Source organism: Dromiciops gliroides, chromosome 1 (assembly GCF_019393635.1).
Source record: "Dromiciops gliroides isolate mDroGli1 chromosome 1, mDroGli1.pri, whole genome shotgun sequence".
In the NCBI taxonomy this organism is placed as follows: domain Eukaryota; kingdom Metazoa; phylum Chordata; class Mammalia; order Microbiotheria; family Microbiotheriidae; genus Dromiciops; species Dromiciops gliroides.
Window position 1 is genome coordinate 711018878 of NC_057861.1, and position 17467 is coordinate 711036344.

The 17467-nt window shown below is 41.4% G+C and overlaps 1 protein-coding gene across 1 annotated transcript in view; it reads left to right on the forward strand.

Annotated features, from left to right (window-relative positions):
• The window catches only part of SRGAP3 (SLIT-ROBO Rho GTPase activating protein 3), a 301360-nt gene that overhangs the window by 123966 nt on the left and 159927 nt on the right, over nucleotides 1–17467 (forward strand). The window contains 3 exon segments of the mRNA XM_043982005.1: nucleotides 7362–7477; nucleotides 7479–7529; nucleotides 7531–7556. Coding sequence (XP_043837940.1) covers nucleotides 7362–7477; nucleotides 7479–7529; nucleotides 7531–7556 — 193 coding nt within the window.

Consider the following 17467-nt stretch of genomic DNA (forward strand, 5'->3'; position numbering starts at 1 on the left):
GAACTTGGGACAATTAAAAAATTAAAAAAACTTTTTTTGTGTGGGGGGGGCAGTGAGGGTTAAGTGACTTGCCCAGGGTCATACATCTAGTGTCAAGTGTCTGAGACTGGATTTGAACTCAGGTCCTCCTGAATCCCAGTCGGTGCCTTTATCACTTTGCCCTGCCCTCGGACAGTTTTGGTGATGGGGAGAGCACTGGCCTGGGTGATGATGGCTGAGGTTCCATTTTGGAGAGGCAGTATGGTCCAGCTGATGAAGCATTAGTCTAGGAGTCAGGGAGACCTAGGTTTCATTTTTTGCCTCAGCTTCTTGCTGTGTAACCCTGAGTTACGCAGTTTTCCAGCCCCAGTTTCCTTATCTGTAAAATAGGGATTAATAGGAGGTCAGCAGGCATTTATGTTACTGTGTTGAATCATTTCTACCAGGACCCAAGCTCCTTCCTGGGATGTATTGGTCTGATGGTCAGGGGTAGAGTATGCCATGTAAAAGAATGGGGATATAGGAAATGGTGGCCAACTTCTCCAGGTGCATCTACTGAAGCTTGGCAACAAGCTAGTTGGCTCAGTACAGAATAGACAGCCTCCTCACTACAACCCTGTCCAGTATTCCAAGGACCAAACTAATGGACAGAATTCTCTGGGACTCAGCCCCCAGGGCCTGGTGGAGAGTAGGGTTAGGACAGATGCCTTTGGCCCCTGAGTAGACTTGGATCTTTGGTTGCAGAAGGAGGAGGTGAATTAAATAATAGATTACACCTTGAATTTCTTTGGCATAATGGACTTTTTCTACAGCCTTTCCTTATAAGTTCTGTTATTTTGTCATCCTAACCCTGGGAGATCTGTAAATGTAAAGTAATGGTCTGGATATAGATCCCATTTTTCTCCCAGAATCTGGCTTTTCTAAAACACAAATGTGGCCCTATTAGTATTACTTTTTAGTGCAGACACACATTTTCTACTCAAAGGGATAATAATAGTTGTCATTTATATAGCACTTTAAGGTTCGTAAAACACTTCATTTGCCTCAACAAGGATGGGCAACAACCCTTTCAGATTAGTGCTTACAGATATTGTCTCCGTTTCACAGATAGGAAAACGGAGGCAGTTAGTATCTGAGACAGGATTTTTTTTTGGTAGGCAATTGGGGTTAAGTGACTTGCCCAGGGTCACACAGCTAGTAATTGTCAAGTGGTCTGAGGCTGGATTTGAACTCAGGTCCTCCTGAATTCAGGGCCAGTGCTCTATCCACTGCACCACCTAGCTGCCCCACTGAGACAGGATTTTAACAGGTATTTCTAACTCTTAAGCTTGTGCCTGTGAGGCATGGGATGTCAGTTGTTGCAGAGAGGAGAGCAGCTGGAGAGGATGGTGAGGAGAAGACATGAGGTCCATATTGGTGTCCTGGAGTAAAGGATTTTTGGGTGTAAGCTAATTATAGAAAAGCTTTATGAAGAAGTTTGGGGATAGCGAGTTCTTCCTGACTTGACAAAGAAGTAGGGGAAAACCATAAGAAAAAATTCCCCAAATCAATAATAATTAGAAATAAAAAATTAAAACAATTCTGAGATTCCCCTTTCTATTCATCAGACTGGCAAAGATAGAAAATGAGGAAAATAACAATTGTTGGAGGGGGTTATGAAAGAATAGTCACACTGATGGGACTGTTGGTGGAACTGTGGACTGGGTTTAACCTCTGTGGAAAACAATTGGAACTCTAACCTCAGAGTCGACTAAACTGAATCTCCCTTTGGCCCAATGACACTATTATTAGGCACATATCCCACAGTGATTAAGGAAAGAGGGGAATATATGCAAGAATAGTCATAGAAGCCACTTTTTGTAGCAGCAAAGACCTAAGAAAAAATAGGTGCCAATGACAGAACAAATTGTTAAGCAATTAGTTTATTAATTTTTATTAATAAAATATCAAGTAAGTTATTAGTTTATTTCATTTAGTAAGCCTTCTACAATGTGCCAGGCAATGTTTTAAGCACTGGGGATGCCAACAAAAGCACGAGACAGTCCCTGCTTTTGAGGAGCTCACAGTCTAAAGGAGGAGAGAGCATGCAAACTATATACAAAATAAATAAGAGATAATAACAGAGAAGGTGTAGGAAATATAGGAACAATATGGTTTCATAACAAATGACAAATCCACTGGCTTCAGAGAATACAGGAAGACTTCTATGAACTGATCTAGAGGAAATGAGCAGAACCAGAGGGACCATTTACATAAGAACAAGAGTGATATAAATGAAAACAACTTGAAAGACTGTGAAACTCCTATCAAAGCCACAGACAGTAATGACTTCAAGAAACAGGGCAAAGCATTGCTTCTGCCTTTTGATGGAGATAATGGACTTGAGGTACAAGATGAAATATTCTCAGATGTGATCAATGTATGATTTGTTTCTCTGGAATACATATTTATTTATTTTTTACACAAAAGGATTCTCCTGTGGTGGGAGGTGGTAGGTATTAGGTAGTGATAGACTAAAAAAGAGCATTACTAAAAACCTTTAAAATACATTGAAGAAGATAAAAAAGTTTAGTAGCACAATGCAATTTTGTTTTACTACTTTGTTAAAATTAAAAATATTTTATCTATGTAAAACATGCATTCACTCTAAAGTAGTTGTAACAAAATTGCTGCACTTCTGCATGCTTCTGTATTTTGGGTATTCTTTTGTATATATTCTATATATTTATTTAGTAGATACACATGTATAAATACATTATTATCTAATGATATGTTATCTGCTAGATGATACATTTGTATAAATACATTATGATCTAATGATGTTATATATTAGATGTCTATGTATAAATACATTGTTATCTAATGCATTATCGATTAGATACATATGTTATTATCTAATATTTTATCTATTAAATAGACAAATTAGATTATCTATTAGATATACACATGTTATTCAATAATCCATTACTATCTAATTATCTATATCTATGTGTATATATATATATATTATATGTATACTACATCACACACACACGAAGAAACTGGATGTCATAGTTTGGTTTCTTATAAGCCTCTGTTTTTTGTACAAGATGTATTAAGGTGTTTATATTTGTTAATAGTGAGGTTTATGATAAAAAGGAAAAATTAGCTAAAATAAGGGGAAAAAAGAAAGGAAAAAACATTGAGGACACTCATCTTTAGTTCTCTCTCTAGTGATTTGTGGTCGTGAGCACGTTTGGTTAGAATACACTGACTTTTGCTGTGAGGGACAGACAGTGGGGAAGGAAGGGTAGCACTGTTCACTGCTGACTTCCATTGGGAGGTGAAGGGATTTTCTGAGATAGTGGAGAAGTAACAGAGTTAAGACTAGATATTTGTGTGCCTTAGGCAAAGTCTGAGAATTACACATGCCTGTTCCTGCTTGAAGCTTGTCCATTGCATCCTCATAAGTCTAGGTGGTAGAAATTAACTGGAAGGGACATTGGGGGTCACCTAGTCCAATCCATTCCTTTATAAAAGAGGAAACCTGAGGTCCAGGGAAGGGAAATGACTTGCCCTAAGGTTACATAGTTAATAAGCAGCAAACCCGGGGCAGCTGGGTAAAGCACTGGCCCTAGAATCAGGAGGACCTGAGTTCAAATCAGCCTCAGACACTTGGACACTAGCTGTGTGACCCTGGGCAAATCACTTAACTGTCATTGCCCCTGTAAAAAAATAATAAGTAGCAAACCCAGGTCCTTGCAATTCTGAATCCAGTGCTCTTCTAGATGCAGTGTGGAATATTTGGTTTTCAGTGATGCATCTGACAAAACTACTTTGATAGCCATTGGGATAAGATGATAACAGGCAGTTTGGTTGGTAACACAGTTAGGTGGTTTGGGAATTGGTTGATCACTTGGACTTCAAATACATTAATTACTGGACCCATATTAAGTGGGAGTGTGGTCTGGACTGGCAGGCCTTAGGGCATTCTCCTTGGTCCTGACATGTTCAGTATTCCCCCCAACCCCCGCCTTGAATGAAGATATAGTATGCCTATTAGATCTGCAGGTCATCCAGAGATGGGCAGGATAGATGATATGCTGTGTTGGGTGGCATGTTCCAATATGTTCAGAAGTAACCTGATGAAGTAGATATATCCCCAGACTTAGAGTCAGGAAGACTCATAACCCTGGGCAAGTTACTTCACCTCTGTCTGCCTCGGTTTCTTCATCTTTAAAATGGAGATGATAATAGTATCTCGATCCCAAGGTTGTTGTGAGGACCAAATGAGGTAACATATGTAAAGTGCTTTGCAAACCTTAAAATGCTATATCGAGAATCAAATGAGATAATTAGTCATCATTTACTAAGCACCTACTGTGTGCCCAGGTACTCTGAACCAGGTACTGTCTTAAGTGCTGGGGATAGGAAGGCAAAACATTATGGAGTTCAAAGTCTATTGAAGCAAGTTGCAACCTTACAGTGCTATAGCATTGTTAAGTGATGAGGATGATGTCGGAGATGGTGATGATGACAACAACAATGACAACACTGGAGATAACAATGGAAAAATTTTAACAGAGATCAGAATAAAATCCAATCTTCCATTCAACTTACCCTCCCCTTCCCCTCCCCCCACTTTATATGGGAACAGGATAGTGGAGACCCAGTTTATAGCAACTCATGTGAGGAAGGACCTGGGATTTTCTCTATGAATCAATATATGACCATAATGCAAACCACTAATGGGATGACGTGGTTTAAAAAGCTCTTGTAACCTTAGGCTGCTCTAGTAGAAGCCAAATGTTCAGGGCTCAAAACGTGAGAGTCCCACTGCCTTTTGTCCTGGGTCAGATAATATTTGATGTAATATAGGTCAGTTATGAGCATTAATTAAGTACTTACTGTCTTCTGGGCACCGTGCTAAGGTACTGTGTTTGGAATATGAGATGTCTATCAGTCTCTGTCTCTGTCTCAGTCTTTATCTCTATCTTGTTTGTACCTAGTTGCTTGCATGTAGTCTCTCCTGTTAGACTCCTTGAGGGTAGGACTGTTTTTTGTCATTCTTTGTATCCCCAGCACTTGGCACAGTGTTTGGCACATTGTAGGTGCTTAATAAATGTCTATTAATTGACTGACAAAATTTATAATCCTATGGTCCTACAATACCAGCCTTCTAGAGGCTGGCCATTATGGGTACCCAGAAATTGAAACTGAAGTAAGCTCTGGCCAGATTAGGAGATGACATCAGAGAATCTTTAGAGAGCCTTCAGTTCTAATTATTCTCACTTCAGGCTCTTTTCCCCCTGAGTTTTGGAGAAGTGTATAGTCTCCTAATCTCATGTTCTTCCTGCTATACAATATTCTGAATGTCAAAGAAGGAATAACATAGTTACCCCCGATTATATTTGCATGCTAACCTAAAGTACAGTCTCTTTCCCCTTCTTTCTTTTTAAGAGCATAACCACGAATCTATAGTATTTGTATATCAACTACTTAGTTATCTTTATAGAGAGAGCTTTGTGGTGCATCACCTCTAGTATCATGACCTTGCTCCCTTCCAGAAGCACTAAGGGATAGGAATGATTGAGTAGCTACAAAGATTGATCAACCACGAAGGTCTGGGATTGAATATTTTCAAATCATCCTAGTCTCCCTGTCTCTCATTTCATCTCTGTGAGGAAGGCCCTGGTGTAGAAACTCCATCTACCAATTGCAGGTTAACACCTTCTCTGTATTTATAAAATTAGAGACATGAGAATACTCATAAGTGGTCAAATGATTTAGACTTAGTTGGTGTGCATGAGACAAGACTTGAATCCACTTGACTACCAGGTAACTCTCTCTGGAGTCAACTATGTTGCCTCTCTAGTTTTTCTCAGTAACCCATGATAGGGTGGGGTTAGTTGATCCCTCCCAGTTTCTGGAAGCCTGAACGTCCTAAGATTCTCCAGCCATTTGTGACACTCTGCCCACAGGTATCCTTAGCCCATGGAATTAATTCTAAATCCTTGTTCAGGTGAGATTTTCTTCACTAAGAGCCATTAGCTATTCTAGGCCACCTTTGCTTTAGTAACATGTTCCTTCCATAAAGGCAGGCACAAGGAGATGTCCTTTGCCCAGAGCTGGGCCAAGGGCCACGATAGGCAGGTAACAGTTTAGGGAACAACCTGCAGGAAGATGCAGAATGAGGAATGTTTTTTCAAGGGACTTTTTATAAGCATCCATATTTTTAGTGGCAGAAAACTCTGCTTTCTGGTCATGTTGGTATTTATTTTGTGATAGGTCAGGTTGTATATGTTACAGTCAAGACGCAAGGCCTTGAGTGAATAATAACATTTAGGCAAAGCAATTTAAAAGCTTATCTAGTGTTCACAAAGCCTTGTCCCTTTCATATTTATTTCATATTTGCTTCCAAACCCCCGGAGGTTTGAGAGCCATAGCTGTACTATAAGATTCTTGTGGTTTGTCCCATAGCAGAGCACCATCCTTAATATGACTACTGCTAGTAGTAGTAGTGGCGGTGGTGATTGTAGTAGAATTAATTAACAATATAAATTGTTATTATTATTATAATAACTTTTTTTCAATTAGTTCATCAGTGTGAGAGGTCTTTTGAAACTTATATGTGGGCAAGACTTTTGCCTGATTATTCTTTGATACTCAGAAATTCAAAGTGTCCAGTTTATTTCCAAATGGAACTTTAAGTAGGAAATTTAGGCTCAGGGCAAAGCACCACAAATCATGCCAGGAGCAATAAGAATAAAAAAACGGTCCCCCCTTGGGAATAGGGATTGGAGCATCACCATGTGGTAGGGAGAGAGACTTAGGACAGTGGCAAAAAGCTGAGGAATGGGAAAAAGGAAGAGAAGCTTTATTTTTGCCCGCCAGATAATGAGCTTTGTTTGTGGGCTTTTGTGGCAAATTCTGTCAGTGCTCTCTAAATTTGATACCCTGTGGCTAAGCTCCTGATTACTGAAACTCTTGTTATAGCATTGATTCAACCAGTATTTGTGGAGGGTCTTATATGGGCTCAGTTTTGTGCAAAACACTGGGCATAGATGGAAATATAAGACACAATATCTGGTCTTAGGGGTAGATGCTTTGAGTATTTGAAGAGGGACTTGAACAATGTATCCAGAGGGAGCAACCAGAGTGGCAAAGGGTCTGGAAAACATATCCTATGAAAAATAGTGGAAGGAACTGGGAGTACTCATCCTGGATAAGGGAAGCCTTTTTTTTGGGTAGAGATGATAGCTGCCTTGAAATATTAGAAGCATTGACACTTAAAACAAGTGCTTAGGAGGGCAGAAAAGACATCTATACATTCATGTGTAAAGAACGGTGCCTATTGCCTGCTAATTCTAGCCTAACACCCCTCTTTCTTGCTTTGCTTGCAGAGATCCGGACTCAGTTGGCTGAGCAGTTTAAATGCCTGAGCAGCAGTCCGAGTCGAGGCTGCAGCTGCTGCAGGAACCTCCAGGAGTTCTTCCGAAGGAAGGCAGAGATTGAGCTCAGAATATTCCCGAAGCCTGGAGAAACTGGCCGAGCGTTTCTCCTCCAAGATTCCGTGGCTCTCGAGAGCATCAGTTCAAGTAAGCTGATTGATGCCTCTGACCTCGTGGTCAAGAAGGCACCCAGTCACTCTGCCTTTCTGCAGGCCCCAGCGGGTAGAATTAAGAGCTCACTTATGTCATAGGAGCTTCACCTGTCATGGCCTCAGTTTTCCTATTCTTTAAAGTAAATGGGTTGGGACTAGACACTATCATTAATGTCACTATTGCTAGTAGCTCACATTTACATAGTACTTAAATTTTTTAAAATAAGTTTTTATTTGATATCTTTGTTTTTTAACATCACTATAATTTTCTCTAATATCCTTCTGTTCTCCAGAGAGCCATTTCATATAACAAATAGTATTTTTAAAGACAAAAGAAAGGGAAAAAATCAACATAACTGATCAATACATGGTGATAAGTCGAGAAATATAGATAATGTGAAACATCTGTGGACCTCCACCTTTTTAAATGGTAGATTTAGGGGTATCTTCTCATATATTTTTCCAGTCGTGCTGCTTCTATACAATTTTGCAACATTCACTTGTGTGTGTGTGTGTGTGTGTGTGTGTGTGTGTGGTTTTTCATTCCATTTACATCGTTGTAGTCATGTGTATCTTGTTTTCTTGGCTCTGCATATTTCATTCTACCTCAGTTGATAGAAATCTCTCCCTGCTTCTCTGGATTCATCACTCACACATCATTTCTTACAGCACAGTAATATTCCATTAAATTTACATACCACAATTTGTCTAGCCATTCTTCAAACAATGGGCATTGACTTTATTTCCAATTCTTTACTATTACCAAAAAATGATGCTATGAATATTTTGGTGTGTGAAAGAGGTTTTTTTTTTTTTTCTTATGGCTTCTGGGACATAAGCCTAGTATTAGAATCTCTGGGTCACAGTTAAAGTATTTTCTGCAAAGCAACTCTAGGAAGTTAAGATAAATCACTGGGGCTTCTCTTGCTGATATAATGGCCAAGAGGAACCAGAAACCTGAAGTTCTAAAGGCCCAACAAGAACAAGCCATCAGGGCTGCCAAGGAAGCAAAAAAGGCTAAGCAAGCAACTAAGAAAACAGCTGCATCTGCTGCTAAGGCTCCTACAAAGGCAGCACCTAAACAAAAAATTGTGAAGCCAGTGAAAGTTTCTGCGCCCTGAGTTGGTGGAAAACATTAATTGTCTACTAAATTGGACTAAGTAAAATAAAATTTAAAGCGACAAAAAATAGCCTAGTATGGCAGATAGGACACTGAACTTGGAACCAGTAAGATTTGGGTTTGGTCCAGCCTCAGACATTTACTAGTCTTGTGACTTTGGGCAATTATTCAACCCCTCTATGCCTCAGTTTCCTTTTTTGTTAAATGAAGAGGTTGGACCAGAAGAATTTTAAGATGCCCTCAGGTCTAAATCTATAATCCTATTATCCTACTTCAATAATCAGAGGTAACTGACTCGCTAAGAGTTGAATGACTAGTAAGTGTAATGGATAGGACTGATGGAAACAGAGGTAGCTAAGGGGTACAGACCTGGAGTCAGGAAGACATGAGCCTGAATCTTGCTCAGACACTTAACTGTGTGAGCCTGGGCAAGTCATTTAACCTCTCTGTGCCTCTGTTTTCCCATCTTTAAAATAGGAATAATAATAGTACCTACTTCCTAAGGTTGTTTTGAGAATAAAATAAAATAATACTGGCAAAGTGCTTTGCTAAGCTTAAAGCACTTTAGAAATTCTAGGTATTATTATTGTTAAATATTATTAGAACTATATAATGAAGAGTTGGTTCTTAAAAAGCTCTAAAATGAGACTCAGATTTGAATGTAATCTTTTTGCCAATAGGGATTGTATCATTCTTCACATCATATTCCCAGTGCTTAGCACAGTGTCTGGCACACAGTAGGTTCCTAATGAATGCTTGTTGATGGATTCCACCTCTTTTAAGAGGACCTGTCTCCTCCCTTTTCCATGCACGATCTCCCTTCAGTCCCTTGCCTGGGTGCAGAGCCTCCGTTGCTTCTCCCGCCACTTAGCTCCATCTGGTTTGGGCACCAATCTTGGCGGCTTTTGAGAACTGTAGAAGCAAAGCCTTTTGGCTTCTGCCCCCTCCCCACCCCTGGGTGTGTAGGCAGGAGGCTGCTAACCACATTCTCGCTGTATTTATCCTTGGAGTTCCTCACTGTAATTACTCTCCCCCTTGTAATTCCTTCTCTCTCCTCCAGTCACCTTGCCTAGAGTGTCCTCTCCTTCCCTTGTCCTCTCTCCACTGACCGGCATTCAACCACAGGGTCAGAGTGACTTCCCTCCTTCCTCACCCCTTCCTTCCCCCATCAGAATTCAGGCCATTGCATCGTCTGTGTGTCATCCTTTTGGTCTGGTCTTAGGCTGCCTTCGGCTGCTCCTACCTCGCACTCAGGGAGTGGCCGTCCTTTTCCTGTGCTTGCCTGTGGTTCTTAGGTTCTTTTAGCCCCGATTCACACCTGGACTTCCGATGGTTTCATTTATGCTGCATTTGTCTCTCTGAGTGAATCATCAACTCTGTGAAGGCAGCGACCTCAGTTTATATTCCTTTTATATATCCCACAGTGCCTAGCATTTCAAGTCAATTAAACGAGTCTTTCTTTCTTTCTTTCTTTCTTTCTTTCTTTCTTTCTTTCTTTCTTTCTTTCTTTCTTTCTTTCTTTCTTTCTTTCTTTCTTTCTTTCTTTCTTTCTTTCTTTCTTTCTTTCTTTCTTTCTTTCTTCCTTTCTTTCTTTCGAGGCAATTGGGGTTAAGTGACTTGCCCAGGCTCACACAGCTAGTAAGTGTTAAGTGTCTGAGGTCGGATTTTGAACTCAGGTCCTCCTGACTCCAGCGCTGGTACTCCATCCACTGCACCACCTAGCTGCCCCCAAAACAAGTATTTCTAAGGTATTGACTATGGGACAGACACTGTGCCAGGTGATAAGAGACAAAAAGGCAAAAATTAAGCATTTTTTACCTCACAAGCAGCCAGTGCACAGGAGAGTTGTAGCTAGAAAGCATAGTGCATAGGATGCTAGACTTGGACTCTGGGCTAGTCATTTAATCTTGCTTCTGGGTCTCAGTTTCCTCATCTGTAAAATGGAGATAATAATCACATCTATCTCCCAGGGTTACTGTGAGGATATGATGAGATAATACATGTAAAGTGTTTTGCAAACCCTAAAGTGCTATGGAAATGTTAGCCATTATTATTGCTGTTATTATTATTATTATTATTATTAATAGGGAGTTAATACCTAAGGAAGGAAAAATTATTAAGTACCCACTATGTGCTAGCCTCTGGGCTAAGTGCTTTTCAGATATTCTCTCTCTTTTTGTGAGGCAATTGGGGTTAAGTGACTTGCCCAGGGTCACACAGCTCCTAAGTATCAAATGTCTGAGGATGGATTTGAACTCAGGTCCTCCTGAATCCAGGGCCGGTGCTCTATCCACAGTGCCACCTACCTGCCCCTCAAATATTATCTCGCCGTATGCTCTCAACAACTCTAGGAGGTAGGTATAGTTATTATCCTCATTTTACAGATGAAGAAACTGAGGCAGACAAAGGTTAAGTGAATTGCCCAGGGTCACACAGTTAGTAAGTGTTTGAGACCATATTTGAACTTAGGTCTTTCTGAGTCCAGGCTCAGTGTCATCTAGTTGCCTCCAAAGATAAGTAAGGAGACTCTAAGAGAAAATCTACCTTCCCTTGAGGACTTCATATCACCAGGTCCAGATGAGCAGTGTCCTTCTTCATCTACTGAAAGAACACCCAGATATCATTATTGACATCTGTCAGTGATATTTGGAAGGTCATGGGGAACAGGAGGGGTTCCACAAGATTGGAGAAGAGCAAATGTCTGCATGTTCAAAAAGGGGAAGAGAACAGAGCATGCAAACCAATTAGTCAATAAACTTCATTTCAATTCCTCAGAAGACTCTGGAACAGATCATTAAAGAGTTGGCTGGTGGATGGCTAGAAAGGGAAGTGGTAGTTATAAAGAGCCAGTTTGGCTTCATCAAGAATAGGTCATGCCAGACTAACTTTATTTCCATTTCTGGCATGGTTCATAAGCTGCTTGATTGGAGAAGGGGAGTGCTGTGGTTGGTTATTGTTTATCTACATTTTAGCAAAGCTTTGGATAAAATATTTGATCCCATTCTTGTGAAGAAGATGGAGAGATGGAAAGTAGGTGATACATACAATTTAATGGATTTAGAATGGGCTGGATGCCTGTACTCAAAGAGAACTTGTTCGTTTTCAACATAGCAAGATGTATGGAACGAGTATTCTGGAAATTTGTGCTGGCCCTATGTTATTTAATATATTTTTTATCTTTTGGATACAAAGCATAATCATCACCTTTGCCGAGGACATAAAGTTGGGAGAGAATAGCTGACTCATTGGAAGAGTCAGGTTCCAAAGAGATCTTAACTAGCTAGAGTGTTGAGTGTTAAATCAATTATGGGTGGCGAGCTAGTTGGCGCAGTGGATAGAGCACTGGCCCTAGAGTCAGGAGTACCTGAGTTCAAATCCCGCCCTCAGACACTTAACACTTGCTAGCTGTGTGACCCTGGGTAAGTCACCTAACCCCAATTGCCTCACTTTAAAAAAAATACAAGGAGTTAAATCTATTATGATGAACTTTTGTAGGGATAAATGTAAAGATGTATACCTAGGTTCAAAAAATCAACTTCAGAGGGACCTGGATATGCTTAGCCTGGAGAAGTAGACTTAGGGGCACATGATAACTCTCTTCAAACATTTGAAAGGAGGTCTCAGGTGGAAAGAAGGACTTTACTTGTTCTGTTTGGGCTCAGAGGGCAGTGGATGGGAGATGCAAAGAGGCCAATTCAGGCTTCACATCAGGTTCATGATCAGAGATGGCCAGAAGTAGAACGGGCCTCAGTCAGAGGGTGTGATTTTTCCCACCTTGGATATTTTCAAGCAGAGACTAGACAACTGCTTGCCCAGTCTGTTATAGTGGGGTCCTCTTTATATATTGGTTGGACTAGTCCGGGGGTTTGTAAGCCCCTTTTGTGTTCTGGACCCCTGGCAGTGTGGTGAAGCCTAGGGACTCCTCAGAATAATGTTGTCTTTTAAAAAAATTCATAATTGAAGGAAATGACAAATTTAATTTAGAGATTACTGAAAATTAAGGTGAGATTTTATTTTCTCCATCCAAGTTCACGGATACCCTTGAAATCGATCCAGAGATCCCTTGGGTAGGGGAGGGACATCCGTGGACCCTGGGCTAGATGTATGCTCTCAACTTCTGTGAGGCTGTGATGCTGGAGCTCTAGAGGACCAGATATCTTACTAACACTTGGTTGCTGAAGAGTTTATTGTAGAGTTGTGGGGTCAGGAGGAAGAAGACCAGCCTGGATTTAGGCATCAATCCCTTCCCCATCTTTGTCTGGGTCAGGGGTTCTAAGTGTGGAATTTCTCGGAGGGGGCGGAGGGAGGTCAGGATTCTTGAGAAAAGATCTTTACATATATATATAAACTTGATGATTTAGCATATATATAAATATATATAAAGATCTTTCTCAGAGAACTTGATGGCTTTAGCTTCCTATATAACATATTCTGTATTATTATTACTGTTGTTGTTATTATTATGAATGGAACTAAAGGGAATCCCCAGTGAGGAACTTCCCATGAGGACACAGATGGACAGAGACTTTGTAATCTATAGTCTTTTTAAAAATTCCATGTATTTATGTATTTCTTTCTTTCTTTATTTTCCCCCCTCTAATCTATAGTCTTTGAGAGTGACCTGGGAGCCATGAGAGATTTCGTGACTCACCCAGGGTCACAGAATTAGTAAGAATAAGAGGCAGGACTTGAACCCAGGTCTTCCTGATTGGAAGTTTAGCAGTCTGTCCACTATAACATGTGGACTCTCATGATGGTATTATATGCTATATAATAATAATAATAATAATAATAATAATAATAATAATAATAATAATAATAATATCTGCTACTTAGAATTCCCTCCTTCCCCCTGCCCCCAGCCAATCCTAACCATTGAGTTTTTAAAAGTTCCCCACCCCACTTAGACTTGAGATAGAAATGTTAAAAGGACCCTGGAGCTAATGATATTCAGTGAGTGAATGACAATTAAAGAAGCTGCTTTGGATGCAGCAGGTGTACCTGAGCTCCCAGGGAAATTCCTTTGCAATTCCTTGCCCTACCCCCTATAACTCAGGTGGAGTGGCTAGGGCTTTGCTTCAGAGTGTGTAGGGTGCTGATAGCATTGAAATTTCCTTTAGGGGGCAGCTAGGTGGTGCAGTAGATAAAGCACCGGCCCTGGATTCAGGAGGACCTGAGTTCAAATCTGTCCTCAGACACTTGACACTAGCTGTGTGACCCTGGGCAAGTCACTTAACCCTCATTGCCCTGTCACCCCCTCCCCCCCAAGAAATTTCCTTTAGTAGCACAGAAACCATTACATTTAGCATCATTATTAGCATAATTGAAATATGACCCTACCAGGTGGTGCCTCCCCTCATTCCTCCTCACCCCCTGTGCCTTTGGCTTAGGTGAGGTTCTCTTTGGCCTAGCTCTGCTCTGCTCCTTTTTTTTTTCATGTTTCTTTCTGATATCCATGAACATCTGTGTCCTGTGGTCTTTGATCCCTCCTTCCCAAGGGGTGGTGTCCCTGGTCTCTTCTTGTCCTCCTAAGTTGGATTTATCTTTTGCTGTTTGCCATGGACACAGAAATTTTCTAGTTACAGTTCTGACTCTAGCCAAGGAAGCTTTAGTTCATTTTAAAAGCATTTGAATTCATTTTAAAGATTGATTCGGAGAAGTATCGTTGAAAACTCTCCCACCTCCAGTCATGCATCCTCCCCCTCCCTTCTTCTAGTTTAGTTTTCCCTTGTAGCTGTTGCTCTCCTGGGCCTTTCTGATCTTAGATGGGATTATCCTCCAGGTCTTCTCTATGGCCAGGGGCCTGGTAAAAATGGGGAGAGGAGGTGGGGATAGGGAAAGGGGCTTGGCTGTTTTCCCACTTATTACAAATAAAGCTTTATTCTTCACCCAGCAATGGAAGTATCTTTTTAAATGGGGAGGGAGAAGAAGATGAAGAGGGGAAGAAGGTAGGGAAAAGAGAGAAAAGTAGTAGAGTGGAGGGGAAGAGAGGGGAGGACAGGAGGGAGTCCCCAGCCCATCCTGCAGCCATTAATGAGCTCAGCCAGCTCCTTGTGGGTTCATTAGTTTTGGTCGCCAGATGGAACGGGAGCAGCATCATGGCAGATGGGGCAAATTGGGCTCCGTGACATCCTGTGAATGTCTAATAGAAGTCCGTTCCAGGCATGTACAGCTAGAGAAGGCCCACCGCATGATGCTAATTCAGAGTCGGGGCCCAGAGGATGAGGGCTGCTCAGTCAAGAGTCCAGCATGGGCCTTTGGATGCCAACTGTCTTTTAAATCTTGAGGGTGGAGAATGCGTGGAGAGATGTCTGATTTGCTGGTGACCAACCCACAGGTGGCCACTCCCTCCACTGAACTCCCAGCCTTTCTCTGCTGTAGTATTCCTTTTATAATGATCATATATGCAGGGTCTTGAGACTTTCTTTGCATTGGTTAGGTTAGCTGCTCATGTGGTGTGTCTTGTCTCTGACTTGAGGCCCCTGAGGACAGAGAGCATTTGTCGCTGTATCCTCCACTTTGCAGCTCCTGAAAAATGACTTTGAATTTTAGAGTGAGAAGGGTTCTTCAAAATCGTGCTGTCCAACTCCCCTCATGGTATAGATAAGGAAACTGATGCCCACAGAAGAGAAGTTACTTGCCCAAGGGCACACAGCTAGTTTGTAGTAGGGCTGAGACCAAAACCCAGATTTGATTTCTAGGCTTTTGGGCTTTCTGTTTCATTACACTGCTTCCTGTTTGTAACAAATGAAAATAATAGCCTGCATCTATTGCACACTTGGTTCTCAAAGGCAGGTAGGACAAGTATTACCAACCTCATTTTAGAGATGAGCAGACTGAAAAAAAGTAAGGGAGGGAAGTAGGAAAGAAAATGAAGGAATGGAAGTAGGAAGAAGAGATGGAATGAAGGAAGAAAAAAAGAAGGAAGGAGGGATGAAATGAAGGAAGAATGAGGGAAATGAAGGAAGGATGGAATGAAGGAAGGAAAGTAGGAAGGAAGAAGGAAGAAAGGATAGAATGAAGGAGGGAAGAAGGAAAGGAGGGAGGGAGGAAAGAAATGTGATTTATTTATTCTCAAATTTCTACCTATTCTAACCAAGCTTGACTCTGAAGAGGTTAGGCTATGAATTTTTGATTCTCAAGGAATATGTCAGATAAATCATCCTGATGCCAAGGGTAGCATCACAGTTGCTTTCCTAACCCTCCCACCCCCACCTCAGAACTGGAGAAGGAAGGAAGGAAAGTATAGTTACTGCTAGAGGCCATAGGGTAATGCCCTTTTGTCCTCCTGGGTTACTGTCATCATAGATAAGAATGCCATCTCAATGAGAGTAGCAGCAGCAGCAACAGTAGTAGTAGTAGTAGTAGTAGTAGTAGTAGTAGTAGTAGTAGTAGTAGTAGTAGTAGTAGTAGTAGCAGTAGTAGTAGTAGTAGTAGTAGTAGTAGTAGTAGTAGTAGTAGTAGTAGTAGTAGTAGTAGTCGTAGTAGTCGTAGTCGTAGTCGTAGTGGTGGTGGTGGTGGTGGTGGTGGTGGTAGTAGTAGTAGTAGTAGCAGCAGCAGCAGCTACTATTTATATAGTGTTTTAAGGTTTGAAAAACTCTGTACATATGCTGTCTCATTTGAAAGTCCCAGGTTATTCTTATGATGAGTTTAATTTGGAAAGGATGTAGGCAACAAATCTAGGCTCTCAAGTATGAGTTATGATAGCTAGAAGACTGGCTGTAGTCAGGAAGATCTGGGTTCAGGTCTCCCTTCTGTGTGACCCCAGGCAAGTCACTTAATGTTTCTGTTCCCCAGGCAACTTTTCAAGATTATTAATTACACTGATGAAGGAAGTCTCCACACCAGGAGTTCCTCAAACTAGTGAAATCTTATGCCTGGACCAAAACCCTACCACATCATCTCCGGGTTTTATGATGTAGCCTTCTTTCCAAACCACTTTCGCCTTTGTTATCTCTCTTTGATTCTCACCGCATGTTGGGAAGGGGGGTGTCTCCTAGCATCTACTCTGTATCTGTTTGTTTACAATTTTGTCCCCCCCCCCCCCCATTAGAATGTAAGATTCCTGAGGGCAGAGATGGGTTTTGCCTCACCTTCCACCTCTAACTACAGTCCAGGATCCAATCTCCAATCCAGCATGCTAGTCACTCAGTTGTATTGCTTCTCCAACTAGGGACCTTGGCATCACCTCACCCATCTGGAGCTCAAGGTTATGAGCTTCATTTCCTCCACTGAACTCCCACCCTCCTCAGAATCCAAAGTTAGAAGAAACCTCAGAGTCCCAACTGGTCCACAGAGAACTTACAGTTCTTAGTGAGTGGCCATCCAACCTTTGCTTGGTGATATCAGGAGGAAAGGAAGCCCCAACCTTAATAGGTGGAGGCAGCCCATTTCCCTTTGGAGTAGCTCTAGTTTTGGGGGAAGTTTTCCTTCCATCAAGTCAGTCTGAATATTTGCCACCTGCATTCCGAGATTCTAGTTCTGCCCTCTGGGACCAAGCAGAAAAAGCTGACCCCTCTTTCGTGCAAACAAGTCCTTCAGATATTGAAGACAGTTACCCATGTCCCCACTGAGTCTTCCCTTCTCCGTGCTAAATATCTTCAGTTCCTACAGCTGATCCTACTACATGAACATGACCATCCTGGAGTCCCTCACTGGACCCCTTTCTAGTTTTATTAATATCCTTCCTAAAACAGAGGTCATTGGTCCCCACGACCAGAGTGGGACTCTCATCTCCTTATTCCTGGGGGCTCTCTTCCTCTTGGTGCAGCCGAAATTTTGAAGTT